The following is a 13256-nucleotide window of genomic DNA, read 5'->3' as shown; positions in this document are numbered from 1 at the left end:
TATAACTAATTATTTTTATTAAAATTTGTGACACTCCATTCTATGACTATTTTTACAGGACAGAGGGGATAAAATAAAAGTATAATTTATATATATATTTTTTAAATTTGTTACACAAAAAAAAAACACACTCACACTCTAGTCTTCTAGGTGACTCAAACTCTCGACCTATTGATTGGAGGAGAAGCGTCTTACAGACAAACTGCGCTTCATCATCAAAAGTATAATTTATAAATAAATATTCGAGAATACTCCCTCCGTCCCTAAAAAATTGTGACTCAATGGAGGTGGCACAGGTTTTAAGAAAAAATGTGGTAATTGTATTTTTGTGAAGATTGAGTCTCACATCTTTTTGTAAACAATGAGAGAAAAAGTTTGTGGGATCATTTTCAAATATGAAAAAAATCACAATTTTCAAGATGTGATATAATAATGTCACAATTTTCAGGGGAGGAGTACTATATAATATGTGAAGTGAAACTTTTTTTTATAGACAAATAAAAATGGTTAAGTCAAACTCAATTTTATTTGTCATTGGACGGCACGGGTTGAGTGTTTGTCAATACTCACTTATATGTACATAACAAACACTCAACTACTATCAATAAAAGTGGTACATAACAAACACTCAACATCATTGTTTATAGTGAGTATTGTTGTAGATAGTATCAATAAAAGTGGTAGATGAGTGTTTGTTATATCATATACTCAACATTAATGACTTAATGAGTTATGTTGAGTGTTTATGTCATGACTCGTGAATAATTGATATTTCACTTCACCCATACTTAATTCATGTCAAATTTTATACTCTATTGAAATAGAACGAAAAGAGTATTACTGTTTGTGCAAGTTAAACCTATGGATTGGAGTATGATCTTCAAATATGTAATTAAAAAACGCCCAACAGTCGGTTTAATATAAATTATAATTAGCTTCGGTAGATACAGATTGATGGCGTGGAAAATGTCTGCTACTGATTTTATTAATCATTTAAATGAACAAATAATACTCTCTCCGTCTCATTACAAATGTCTTATTTCCTCCGTCCACAAAAAATAGGGCACAATTACTATATTTGGCGTCCACAAAAAATGGGGCACTTTCCCTTTTAAGACATGGGTTCACCTCTTTTTCTTATATTTTATCCTTATAAATACTTCTTATTTACAAAAAAAAAAATCAATCTTAATTCAATCTCAATCACTCATTTCAAAAAATGTTGAGACCCTTTCTCCACTAATCACTCATTTTATTAGAACCTATGCCTAAGGAATGTGTCCCATTTTTAGTGGACGGAGAGAGTATTACTTTTGAACACCGAGATTAATAAATGTGTAGAAAGTAGATAAAGTGGATCGGTGAAAATTATTTAAATATTAAATATAGAGAGATAATATATTGCCAAAAATAAAATGAGATATTTGTAATAAAATATCTCATTATAGAAATTGAGACATTGACGGAGTGTGTAGGTTAGATGAGAAATCTCTATGCATTTGCGCTGGCGCGAAAGCAACTCAAAACGTCGGTTACAAGGGCCAACTCAGCGGAATAAATTAACCGAGTCTTTGTAAATAACGTGGGTGTGATTATTATACAATTTTTCTAGGCAAGGAACATAACTAGCTGTCGACATTTAACTAAGTTAACGTATTTAATTGACAAATGAACAATTACGCATTTTCGATAGAAATTCCGCTATTGAATATGCTTAAAACATGACTTAAAAACTTTCGACTTTTGTAACTTTGACATTAATCTCAGACTTTCAAATGATGCAAATTCATGTATGTGAATAGAGAATTCTAAAATTCAAATTCCATCACTCCTCTCCCTCAAATAAATAAATTAATTAAATTGACTCATTGTTTCTTGAATCAATTTTTATGTTATAGTTTCAAATTGTATTTCACATTTCACAGTACTAATTATATTTACCCTCAAACAAAAAGAAAAAAGGCTTCCAATGCAATAAAAGAGCCTAGGAAACTAATTGGGCCGGCCCAATCCAAATTTGAAAATTGAAACCAATTTCCAAATTTGAAAGCCAACTTCTTCTTTTTGGGGGGCTAATTGTAACTTTTTTAATTGAGTTTATAAGTTTATTATAAAAGTTGTATCCGTATAAAAGTTGAGTTTGTGGATTTAATAATTAATATTAAAGAAAAAAGTAAAATAAAATTTAGTAAAATAAAATTTGGTAAATTTTAAAAAGTTGACGTGGTATAGTGAAACCCATATAAAAATTGAGATTGTAAGCTCTTAAATGTAGACACCCTTACCAGCATGAAACGTAAGTGGTATAGTTGTCAAATTCGGCCCAACCCAACATTTCAGCCCACTTTAAATTAAAAAATAGGTGAGTTCAAGAAAAATCCTGTCGGCTGGCCAAAAAGGCCCAAAATATAGTTGTGAGCAAAATATCTGAAATTAAATAATCGAACTGCTTCAAACCAAAATATTAAAATATAATTTTATTTTATTTTTCAAAATAATTTAGTTTTACTTAATAAAGCTCTATGCAAAGGAGAATATTAAACAACTACCAACTCAATTAAATATCTCAAAGCTATGATAAATAGTCAAAGATATCACCCTAACTTTCGTTGTATCATCAAATTTCAAATACAGACTCAACCAACAAACTCGTGACATTCCTGTCACCAGAAGACACCACGAGTTTTTTATACTCGTGGTGCTCTCGCAACCCGACCCTACCCAAATCGACATTTCTCAAGGCCTTATCCAAGAGCAAAATATATTTCTTGTGACGAAGAAACGCGGAAATTCGATCCCCATTCATGTGCACACTCATCTTAGCCTCGTGATCTAGACTCAGTTGCCCCATGACCTCATTCTGTAGCTTCTGAACGACCTCTGCCTCTCCCTCGACCTCCTGCGGATACTCCAACCAGATAATAAAATCCAACTCCAAACCCTCGTCGGAGCCCGAAAACGACGACTTAAGTTCAATAAGTCGATTAAACAACTTCCTCAACACAATTGTTTTCCCCATTGATGATCCTCCCAAGATCCCAACTTTGCTCCCATTTTCACATAGATGCTTCAAAACCTCATCAACATATGCATTGTAAAACGCAAGATCATCACCATCTACATCAAACTTCTCTTGATTCAACTCCAATCTCTTGCAAATCATGTGCTCCGGATTCAACCTCTCCAAAACCACACAAGCTTGTGCAGCCATCTTGGCAACATCTCTACTAAGCTTTGCAAGCTTCAAGAAATTGAACGTCAACACTCTCGACCTCAAATTCTTGAGCTCTTGAATTATGCTGCGCGCCTCTGCTGATGAGCAGAGGCCGCGGCGGGTGATCTTCGTGTACTTGTTGATGAACTTGGTGCACTTGCCATCAATATCCGCGATGATTGTCTCGAGCATTTCGCACTCTTTGGTCTTCTTTGAGAGGACTGAATTTCTCAGACATCGCTCGATTTCGTCTTTCCTCGACATTATCGACGCCATGAGAGCTATGAGCTCACTTAATCTGTTTTCCAATTTCTTGATGTCTCTTCCTTGAGATTTAACGTGCAAGAACAAATCCTTGCATGCAGGGTAGAGTTCAACAACGGATTGGGCTATGAATGTTGGGGCGACTTGGAAACGTGCCATATCCTTTCACCAAAAATATAAATCACAAGAAAAAATGAATGATTAATTTCGTATGTATAAAGAATAGGGTAATAGTGCCTAAATACACGAATTTCACAAATTTCCGATTTTGCACATAAACTTTCATTTTTATTTTATTCTTACACTTTTGGCGAATAAATGTTGAAGTGAAAAATCAGAGCTGTCTGTGTGGCTTAAACGAAAGTCTTCCTAAAATGGGTAGTTGGACTAGTTAATTCCATCGTACAATAGTTCCTAAATCTTTAGGTTATCATTTAAGGCATTACTTTTTTTCGGAATTTAGGGCTTAGAAAGCGGTGAGTTCACAACTCACTGCTATAGTTCGCGATTAAGGACTGTGGGTTCGCCGTTCAGGTTGATTTAGGGATTCCGGTTGTAGGTTCGCACAATTAGGGCTTCGAGCTGTAGGTTCACGGTTGAGCTTTGAACTTTGGAATGTTAGTTGTATGCAAAATAAAAAAAAGTAGGCATGACTTATAGTGCAAAATCAAAAACATGTGAAATAAGTATTTGCATTATCAATCCTAAAAAGTAATTAAGAAATTTAATAAGGGAGATTTGGCGAATTTTATAACTTATATAAACTTGACACAGAGCAAGATCATACGTAAATGAGATATGTAAGGGGACAACAAGTGGTGCGAACTCTTGTCTGTGAACAGTAGGCATCTACAGTTTAAACCTCACCGCTCCCCCGATCTCCCACTCAAAAAAAAGAGAGAGAGAGAGAGAGAGAAATTGCAACCAATAAAATCACCAAATTCAAAATTCTGAACCGAAACAAAAAAAAATAAAGGATAAAAGAAATTTGTTACCTGGATGAAACCCAATGCGAAAGTACAACTCAAAATGCTCTTAGTACTTCACAAAGCAGCTGATTAACTCTAATTAAACTCTCTCTCTCTCTCTCTCTCTTAAAGAGAGCTATCTGCTGGCAAACTGCATGAGAAAACTGTCATACTAAATATAGAGTGTCGTGTTTGGAATAGAAATTAAATAGAGACAAATTAATTGTTCAATAAGCTGTAAATCACTGAAATCCATCATTGTGAAGAGGTGCAGCAAGTTGAGAGATCTGTCTCTGGCTCACACAAATGACAGAAAGCTACCATCAATCCACTGTGAATGTGTAGACAGTTTGTGGAAGACACTCACTTCAGATGATAAACAGAAGCTAAGGGTTTGTTTCATCAAGGAAGAATCCATTGAAGCCGGAGCCCAATCAAGACGAGAAGAAGCATCAACCAGCGCCAGTGGGAGGTCAGAGCCTATAACTGCGGCGTCAAGCATGATAATAGATTATCAAGAAGCAAGCGATGATCCCACAGAGGAAGGTGAAGATGAGATGATATATGATAGACCGACTCCTGACATCATTCGGAATCCGAGTACAAGGTTGGAGGAGAAATACGAGGTTGAAGAATCGTGTTTAGAAGGTAAGAAGATGGAGCATGAACACCCGGGAACTTCTGCCGGTGCAAGCTCGACAGAAGTCGAGTTGCAGAAGGAAAATGTTGCCGCCATTCCCATGGACCTACTTCATCAAATGCAGAAAGTAAGCATCATGAGGAGAGTTTCTCAAGCCCTATCTATAATTAGTAGAAAAGTGACAACAAAGGTTAGTAGAAATATTGATGTTTTCACTCATTTACAGCCTTGTATAATTAAAACAATTATATGTGATTCATGTTGTTTAATTTTCTCCTGTAGGGTGGTGCTCTCCACTTGTGAAGCTAAGACTACAGTGTGCAGATTGAAAGCTTGTTACTTTCGGTGGTTTTCGAGTTTAAAATTGTAGGTTAGCTTGGTTTGCAAAAATATGCCCTTTTTTTTAGGTTTTAGAATTTGGCTAATTATTTTGAATTTCGGCATTCGTAAGCCATATTTGGACCCAATTCAATGTTTGCATTCCACATTTCAGCCCATCTTAAGTGCAAAATAGTTCGATTGGACCCAAATATGACCCACGAACGTTCAAATTTAAAATAATTGGTCTATTTCTACAAGTAAAAAAAATGGCCTATTTGTACACATCATTCTAAAACAATGGCCTAAAAGTTTTACTATTGAGATTGAGACGTAGTTTTGCAACTGAGATTGAGATAGAAGTAGCCAGCTGCACACAAACACTTCAGCAGGAATAATGAGAGTTGGGGATTTTATGCACGAAAGAGCAAGTCATCGTAAACAATTCTATACTAATAGAATGCTAAAGAATGCATTGCTCAAGTAAAAGACAAAGATGAAGAACAACAATCTCCAAGAACAGGGGTAATGTTATTAGGTGGCTAATCAGGAGTGCAGCAGATCCAGTTTATGGTCTTTGTTTGCTAGTCTAGTCCTTTACTTTATTGTTGGAGTTTTGAATAAAATCTCTGCATGTACTAGCTATAGCAATAAATTGATATATATATATATATATATATATATATATATATATAGCTATTAGAGCATCCACAGTGGAGGCGCTTAGGTGAGGCACTAATTGATGATCCCCACCTTAGCGCCTCCACTCCACAGTGTATTGGCTCTATGAGAGGCGCTATAATCTTCATTTTCATTTAATTTTATTTTCACTTTTTTATTTTAAAATTCAATATTTTATTATAATCAATAATGTCGTAAAACCACCTGTAAAATTAGAGAGAATACCTTTATATGCCTTTTTAACATTAGATTCTTCTTATTGTACTACACTCATCTTCACACTTACATTGGAGTGGGATATTGTAGTTCTTGCTCATTCCGATGACAGACATAAAATAAAGCTTTATTACATATTGCTCCCATGTCTTCACTTTGTAACAACAACCATAATTGCAGGTGATATTATATATCTCTAATGAAGAACAAGGAATCTCTATATCTTCTTTTTAGTTTTATTATGTTTATAATTGATTTTACTAATTCGGAAAATTGTAGTATTAAACTTTTGAATTTATGCGTGTGAAAAAAAAAATACTTTGAAGTCTTCCTCAGTTCCTCCTCTTACCACTAACTACTGATACAGGCATGACTTGAATTGATAAAGTGTTTGATTTGTATTTAGAGTGTTTAGGTGATAATGAATACATTTAATTAAATTCCTAAACATGGCAAAGCTTGTCAGTTTCAATTTACGAAAGTGGGTTGTAGCTAGCATTTTTTTTAGTTAAGAAAATGTTGATTGGTTCTTTTTTGTATTTGTCAATTTAAACAAGCAATTTAGAAATAGTATTTTGGTTAAACACACGCTAGTATAGATGTGAAACACATTAATTGTCTCAATCATCTGATACTTTACCCTTTTGTTCCATCATGTTGTTCTAGGTTTTCAAAACTACAACTTATAATTAAATAAATAAATAAAACCACACAGACAATTAATTATCTTGTAGAATGTCGGATTGCCGAGGGGTTTGAAGAAGCAACCAGAAGGTAAGGGTTAATATGGAGCTTCTGGTTGCTTCTTCAAATGTGAAGTTTCTGTAAGGCATAAGAATTAACATAATTACATATGCTGCAAATTAAGGTATAATGTAGTATTGTATTTATTAGTATATTTTGTATGAAGGACTGTATTACTGTATGTTATGCTTTAATGAGTGATTTCAGTGGTACACACTTAAACTTCGTCTATACTATATTTACACTTAATTAAGTTGCATTTTATTTATTATGTGCCTGCACGAAGCTAGCTTTGTATGTGCATTTAATTTGCAATGTGAATAGTGTACAATTTAATTTAAAAATTGCTATTTCTATATTGATACTAGGGTTAATAGCCGCTAAATACATCAGAAAGTTTTATTTTCTGGTATATATCATGACCCCTAATTTTGGCGGCTAAATACACCAATTTTTAATTTGTCCGATTTTTCCCATAAATTCAAAGTTTTCCCAAATTAAAACTGACGTGGCAGTCGTAATGCCAACGTGGCCACCGGAATGCCAACGTGGCATCGGAATTGCCAAATCACACCCGCACACACTGTTCACTCTCTCTATCTCTCACGCTGTATCGCCGAATTCCAGGAATTGAGACTGAGGATGGCGATTTCTCGTCGGTTTTCCAGATGCGGGAGCTCGCCGAATCTCTTCGCGACTCACCGAAGAAGGAGTCGCCGCAGCGACGGTGCTAGGGTTTCAGTAGCGGCGGCGGCTGGAATCAAGGAGAACATGAAGGATCGGGGCTCGAGTACTTTGCGGACTTCAGGTTGCAGCGGCGGGATTTCGTAGGGAGGGGGGTGGCCGGCGTCGACCTAATGGTAAAAATAGGACCGTAACTTTCAGGATTTTTAGAAAAAGGACTATAAGTTACGGATTTTGAAAATAAGGACCATAATTTTTTTTTTTAACATTTACACTCCTGTTTCGGGCCCAAAATTAATTATTCGGACTTTTGATGCCACGTAGAGCCCGTTGCTGACATGGACTGCCATGTCAACTTTTTTGCAAAAACAAAATTTTGTTTCTTTTTTGTATTCTCGTTTTAACAATTAACAAGTATATATTTTTTTAGGAAAATTAACAATTATATTTGTTTTATCTTAATTAATTTAATATCCTAGAAGAAAGCTACATACGTTCATTATAATGTTAAAAGACATGTATTATTTCTCTTTTAAATTTAATTAGAAGAATAAATTATAAAAAAATATGCCATCAATTTTTGACTCAATAAGAATATAAAGTACATCAAATTCACTATTAGGCTTCGCATGACAGCAAAATGGATTATAGTGTGCTATTCAAATAAGGCTTACAGTAGCATGACACAAAAAATGGCCAAAAGTGCCATTCAAATAAGGCTTCGCAGAACCATGACAACAAAATGGCTTATAGTGCCATTCCAAAAATGCCAAAATATTTCAGGTTTTCTTCACAAAAAAAATGTCTTTAAATATATTTAGATATCTTCACAAAAAATAAACAAATTTTTTTTTTTGCAAAAAAGTTGACATGGCAGTCCATGTCAGCAACGGGCTCTACGTGGCATCAAAAGTCCGAATAATTAATTTTGGGCCCGAAACAGGAGTGTAAATGTTTAAAAAAAAATTATAGTCCTTATTTTCAAAATCCGTAACTTATAGTCCTTTTTCTAAAAATCCTGAAAGTTATGGTCCTATTTTTACCATTAGGTCGGCCGGCGTCCGATGAGGAGCGTCGTTCTCGGCTGGGCCTGACCTCACCAGAGGAGGAACGACGGCGGCAAGATTGGAGAAGAGAGAAAGGACTGGCTTGCGATCTCTGATTTGGAAAAACGGTGGTGGCGCCGGGGTGGAGAAGGGGAGGGTTTGCGCAGGGGGTGGGGGAAGGGGAGGGGGTGACATGGCTAGATTAGGGGATATAATTAATAATTTTATTCTTAATTAAATATAAACTAATTTTAATTAATAATGAAACGACGTCGTTTTGTCTAAGTACTTGCCACATCAGTTTCGATTTCGCCGGAGTCCTTCGTCGTGGGAAAAATCAGACAAATTAAAAATTGGTGTATTTAGCAGCCAAAATTAGGGGTCATGATATATACCAGAAAATAAAACTTTCTGATGTATTTAGCGGCTATTAACCCTTGATACTATATATATGTTTCAATTTATTAGGTGACAACGATAAAGCATAACAACTGCATGACAAAACGCCGAGCAAAAGATATGGGAATGAGGACAACATGTATTGGATAGAAAAATATATTGGAAGAACTACAATAATCCACAATTTTATGTGGCATTTCTTATATCTTTATTTTTATCTATCTCACACTAAACTTCAATCATTTACAATCTAAATAAAAGTATCAATCTCACTCTCACATCTAATTCCTATTAAATTTCAACTAGTTACAACCTAAATAAAAGGGTCAACATTACGTACATTTTTTTTCAAATTAATTTCAAGCCAATATACCGTCTCAATCGGTTTGGAACCGTGAACCGTGAACTATGTGACCTGTCATCCGAGCCGGTTTCAACTCCATATATATTGTTGGGACCGTGAATCCGCGATTCCGAACCGATTCGAACCGAAACTGGAACCATGAACGCCTCGGTGGGCAGACGCGGAGATGGCGAAATATCCATAACTGAAAAACTCAAAATTTTCTTCTTCAACTCCCTAATCCTGCTGGGGCCTTCGCTCATGATGAATTTGGGACAACACTGAATTTTGATGACCTCTTTCGCATGAAACAAGCCTCTTCCGAGAGCTACCAACTCGGGCAAGTGGCGAAGCAGCATCGTCTTCAATCGAGGAAGCAAGGCGGCGGCGGCACCCTGCACCGTCGCATCCTCTTTAACAATGGATTTAAGCGATTGACAGTCTTCAACGATGAACGTCTCCAAATTAGAGAGACACCGAAGCACAGAATGAGACGCAACGTATTCAAGCTTCCCGCACGTGCTTATCCTCAGATATTTAAGCGCTCCATAGCTTCCTGGCGTCGGATCATCCCCCCAGATCTTCTCCAGCTTCCACAGATAATGCAACCCCAAATACTCGAGTTTTGGGAAAAAACTCGCATCTCTCTTCTCTCCGATGATCACGACCTGCATATTAGGGCACTCTCTCAACACGCAGAACTTGAGCCCCACGAAGCTAGAAACGCCTAATTCCGACAAGCTCTGGATCTCCACTTGATGGTCCAAGTAAAAAGCCGTGACGGATTCGAGAATCCCCTTGATCAATCCAGGTGCTTTGTTGCCACTGTTCACCAATCTCAAGCACTGATCATACTTTTCGTACTCGGTCTCAACCTCCTCAGGAACACGAGATATGATCCGTTTAATGTTTTGGCCGACGACGAAGCTGAATCGCCTCAACGGAAGGCTCGCTCGGCTGAATCGCACGAGCGCCTCCACGCTCGGGAAGTAGAACTGGAGATAGCTCAGCTTCTTCAGCTTCACAACTTGCTCGATCACGTCCCCGACGATTCTCGCCCAATGCTGATCCTTTGGGTGCACGGATATGCTCAGCCCTTGCAGAGCCTGCAGCTCAGATATCGAAACCAACTCCGATTCAGAGCTACCGGAATCGGGCTGATGAAACGACATCTGCAAGTGGCGTAGTTTTGTTAATCCGCCAACCTCTTTGGGGAGGTTCGGGAGATCCGTTCCTAAAAGATCGAGCACTTCTAGGTTCGTGAGATTCCCAACCTCGGCGGGGAGGGTGTCGAGGCAGACGCAGCTCCGGAGCAGGAGAATTTGGAGGTTTTGGAGCTTGAAGAGCGAACCAGGCAAGGCCTTGATTCTGGTATATGATAGGTCGAGGAAATTGAGACGGGGCATTTCGTCGAAAAACGAGGGAGGGATACGAGTTAATCGGCTGTTTCTTTGTAGGAACAAAATCAAAAGATTAGGGCAATTTTGTGTCTCATCGTTTAGCAACATGTTTTTTCTCTCAATCAGATTCACGACACGAGCTTCGCCCCATTCTTCGGCTGTCGGCATCTCTCTCGGCGGCTTCGAACCGTTTCTGTTCACAATTACACCATTTTTATCCAACTCCACCGCCACCTCTCCCGTAGCGGAGAACAAGCGGTAGTTGTCCATGGCAGTGCCCAAATTTAACGCCGTCTCTTGCGTTTGTCTGGACGACATGCTTTGCGTCTGCAGTCTGATATTTAGGCCCTCGGACTCGGACATGCTTTGTACGAACTTAAAGGTCATGCCTAATTCGGATTCGCCCACACGTGCAAAGCCAATATCATCAACACTTTGATCTTGCTGGTGTTTGCTCACCTCTGGTGGATTTGTTATCATCTTTTCAAATTTTGGTTCTTTCGATTTGTTCTCATATTCTTGGATTTGTGAAGTCACAACACCGGGCACTTTTGGTGCATCCCATTTGTTCTCATATTCTTGGACTTGTGAAGTCACAGCATCATGCACGTGAGGAGATTCGACAGCCTCACGAGTTTCACCACCGCCGCCGCCGCTGCCGCCGCCGGACCTTTCTGAAGTGGGGCTAATCATTTTTAGTAGTGGAGCTCTGCCATAAGATTCTACACATATAACAATATCATATATTGAATTAGTGCTTATATATAGATCTTCATATGAGATGCATATTGTGTTGGGAGATAGTGGACACAAAACATAGATAATTCTTTGAGGAAGAGAAAGTAATTAAACAACTCTTTTAGGATTGCAAATGTTGATTTTCCATCTACACGATTGCATCTGGTCTTTCATGAAAGAAGCAAGCATATTGATACAAGGTATCATTACATTCGAGAGTGCGTTGAAAAGAAATAAATTGAGCTAGAGTACGTTAACTCGATAGATGCAAGTTGCTGATATTTTTACAAAGCCATTCAAATTTGATGTTTTTCAAAAAGTGCGATTCATGCTTAATTGGAGTTCGGAAGAATAAAGTTTAAGGGTGAGTGTTGAATTATAAACTTGATTAATTCCTAATAATGTTTATGTATTTGAAGATTGAGGTTCCTAATCCTGCTTTGTTAGAGTAACTAGCATTTGCATCTACGTGCAATACGGGAAACATTTTTGTATTTCTTTATATATAGAAAACTGATATTAACTCAATTATTATGTTTATAAATATAACAAAAGATAATTTTAGCTGAATATATTTGAGCTTAATATTGAAAAAAAATCACAATAATAAAAGGTTTAATTGCATATAAATTACTGAACTTTCAACAAATTCTCATTTTGCATACAAACTTTAAAATCTTTATTAAAATTATTCAACTATTACTTTTTTTCTCATTTTGCATATTTACCATTTTTTCATCGTGGTGACAAAGCATAAATATACTCGTTTGGTATATGAATATACTTGTGTAGCATAAGTATGATCGTGTGGAAAAATAGAACTGCGTCATATCGTATAATTGAATGGAAATATGCAAAATGAGCAAAAAAAAAATATTAAAGACATTGAGCTATATCAAATTTTAATCCACCTAAACATAAGGAACTATTTGTACTATTTTTATCTATTAAATATTACTAATACTAAAAATAAGAGGCGACCGGAAAAGTCAATAAATAAAGAAGAAAGATTTGAGATGAACAGTTACCGCCAAAGTTCTGCATCGATATCTCCTTTAGTAGTTAGCTTACAATGCCTGCCAAATGTATTCTGCAAGTATTGCTTGAGAGTTGAGGTACCCACTGTGATTAGCAATGTTGTGCTACTATGCTACATATATGATGATACTTATGGTAAATACTAATAATGTTGGCTAGCGACAACAATTTAAAATTTGGATGGCGCGTTGTTCCACATTTTTTATACATATTTTTATAATGGCTCATTGTAACGTTATTGAATTGGTCAAATTAAAGTTATGAGATCATTAACTTCATAGAGGATGGTTGTCCCCTTGGGGACACCAAGCGGTGCGAACTCCTGTTTACGAACAGCGAGGTCTAAGGATCAAATTCCACCGTTCCCTCTCCCCCAAAGTCAACAAAAAAAAAAAAAAAAAACTTCATGAAGGAAATTTTAGAGTTCCTATCTTAATTATCACAAATCTCTTGTCGGGTACTGTACACCCGGATTAATCTGTACCCAGGTGTTAATCCAAACTCGTATCCTGATCCAAATCGTATAAATAACACTATTCAGTTATACAAATGAGATTGAGTCA

The 13256-nt window shown here is 36.7% G+C and overlaps 2 protein-coding genes across 2 annotated transcripts; one reads left to right on the top strand and one right to left on the bottom strand.

Moving 5' to 3' along the window:
• The first annotated feature begins 4672 nt into the window (after nucleotides 1-4672).
• Nucleotides 4673-5994, top strand: LOC130999777 (uncharacterized). Its single transcript, XM_057925414.1, has 2 exons — nucleotides 4673-5276; nucleotides 5369-5994. Exons 1-2 carry the CDS (start codon nucleotides 4947-4949, stop codon nucleotides 5387-5389), a joined length of 351 nt encoding a protein of 116 aa, XP_057781397.1. The 5' UTR covers nucleotides 4673-4946; the 3' UTR covers nucleotides 5390-5994.
• A 3379-nt stretch (nucleotides 5995-9373) lies between these two features.
• LOC130997010 (probable disease resistance protein At4g27220) lies at nucleotides 9374-11610 on the bottom strand. The gene has a single exon (XM_057922289.1). The coding sequence runs from the start codon at nucleotides 11608-11610 to the stop codon at nucleotides 9523-9525; it is 2088 nt and encodes a 695-aa protein (XP_057778272.1). The 3' UTR covers nucleotides 9374-9522.
• Between the last annotated feature and the right edge of the window lie 1646 nt (nucleotides 11611-13256).

Source organism: Salvia miltiorrhiza, chromosome 8 (genome assembly GCF_028751815.1).
Source record: "Salvia miltiorrhiza cultivar Shanhuang (shh) chromosome 8, IMPLAD_Smil_shh, whole genome shotgun sequence".
Taxonomy (NCBI): Eukaryota; Viridiplantae; Streptophyta; class Magnoliopsida; order Lamiales; family Lamiaceae; genus Salvia; species Salvia miltiorrhiza.
This window is presented reverse-complemented; position numbering and strand designations above follow the sequence as displayed.

Coding starts and splice junctions, on each gene's coding strand:
- LOC130999777 (XM_057925414.1), top strand. CDS start 4,947: ATGATAATAGATTATCAAGAAGCAAGCGATGATCCCACAGAGGAAGGT. Junction 5,277..5,368: donor GTAGAAAAGTGACAACAAAG/GTTAGTAGAAAT, acceptor TTTCTCCTGTAG/GGTGGTGCTCTCCACTTGTG.
- LOC130997010 (XM_057922289.1), bottom strand. CDS start 11,610: ATGATTAGCCCCACTTCAGAAAGGTCCGGCGGCGGCAGCGGCGGCGGC.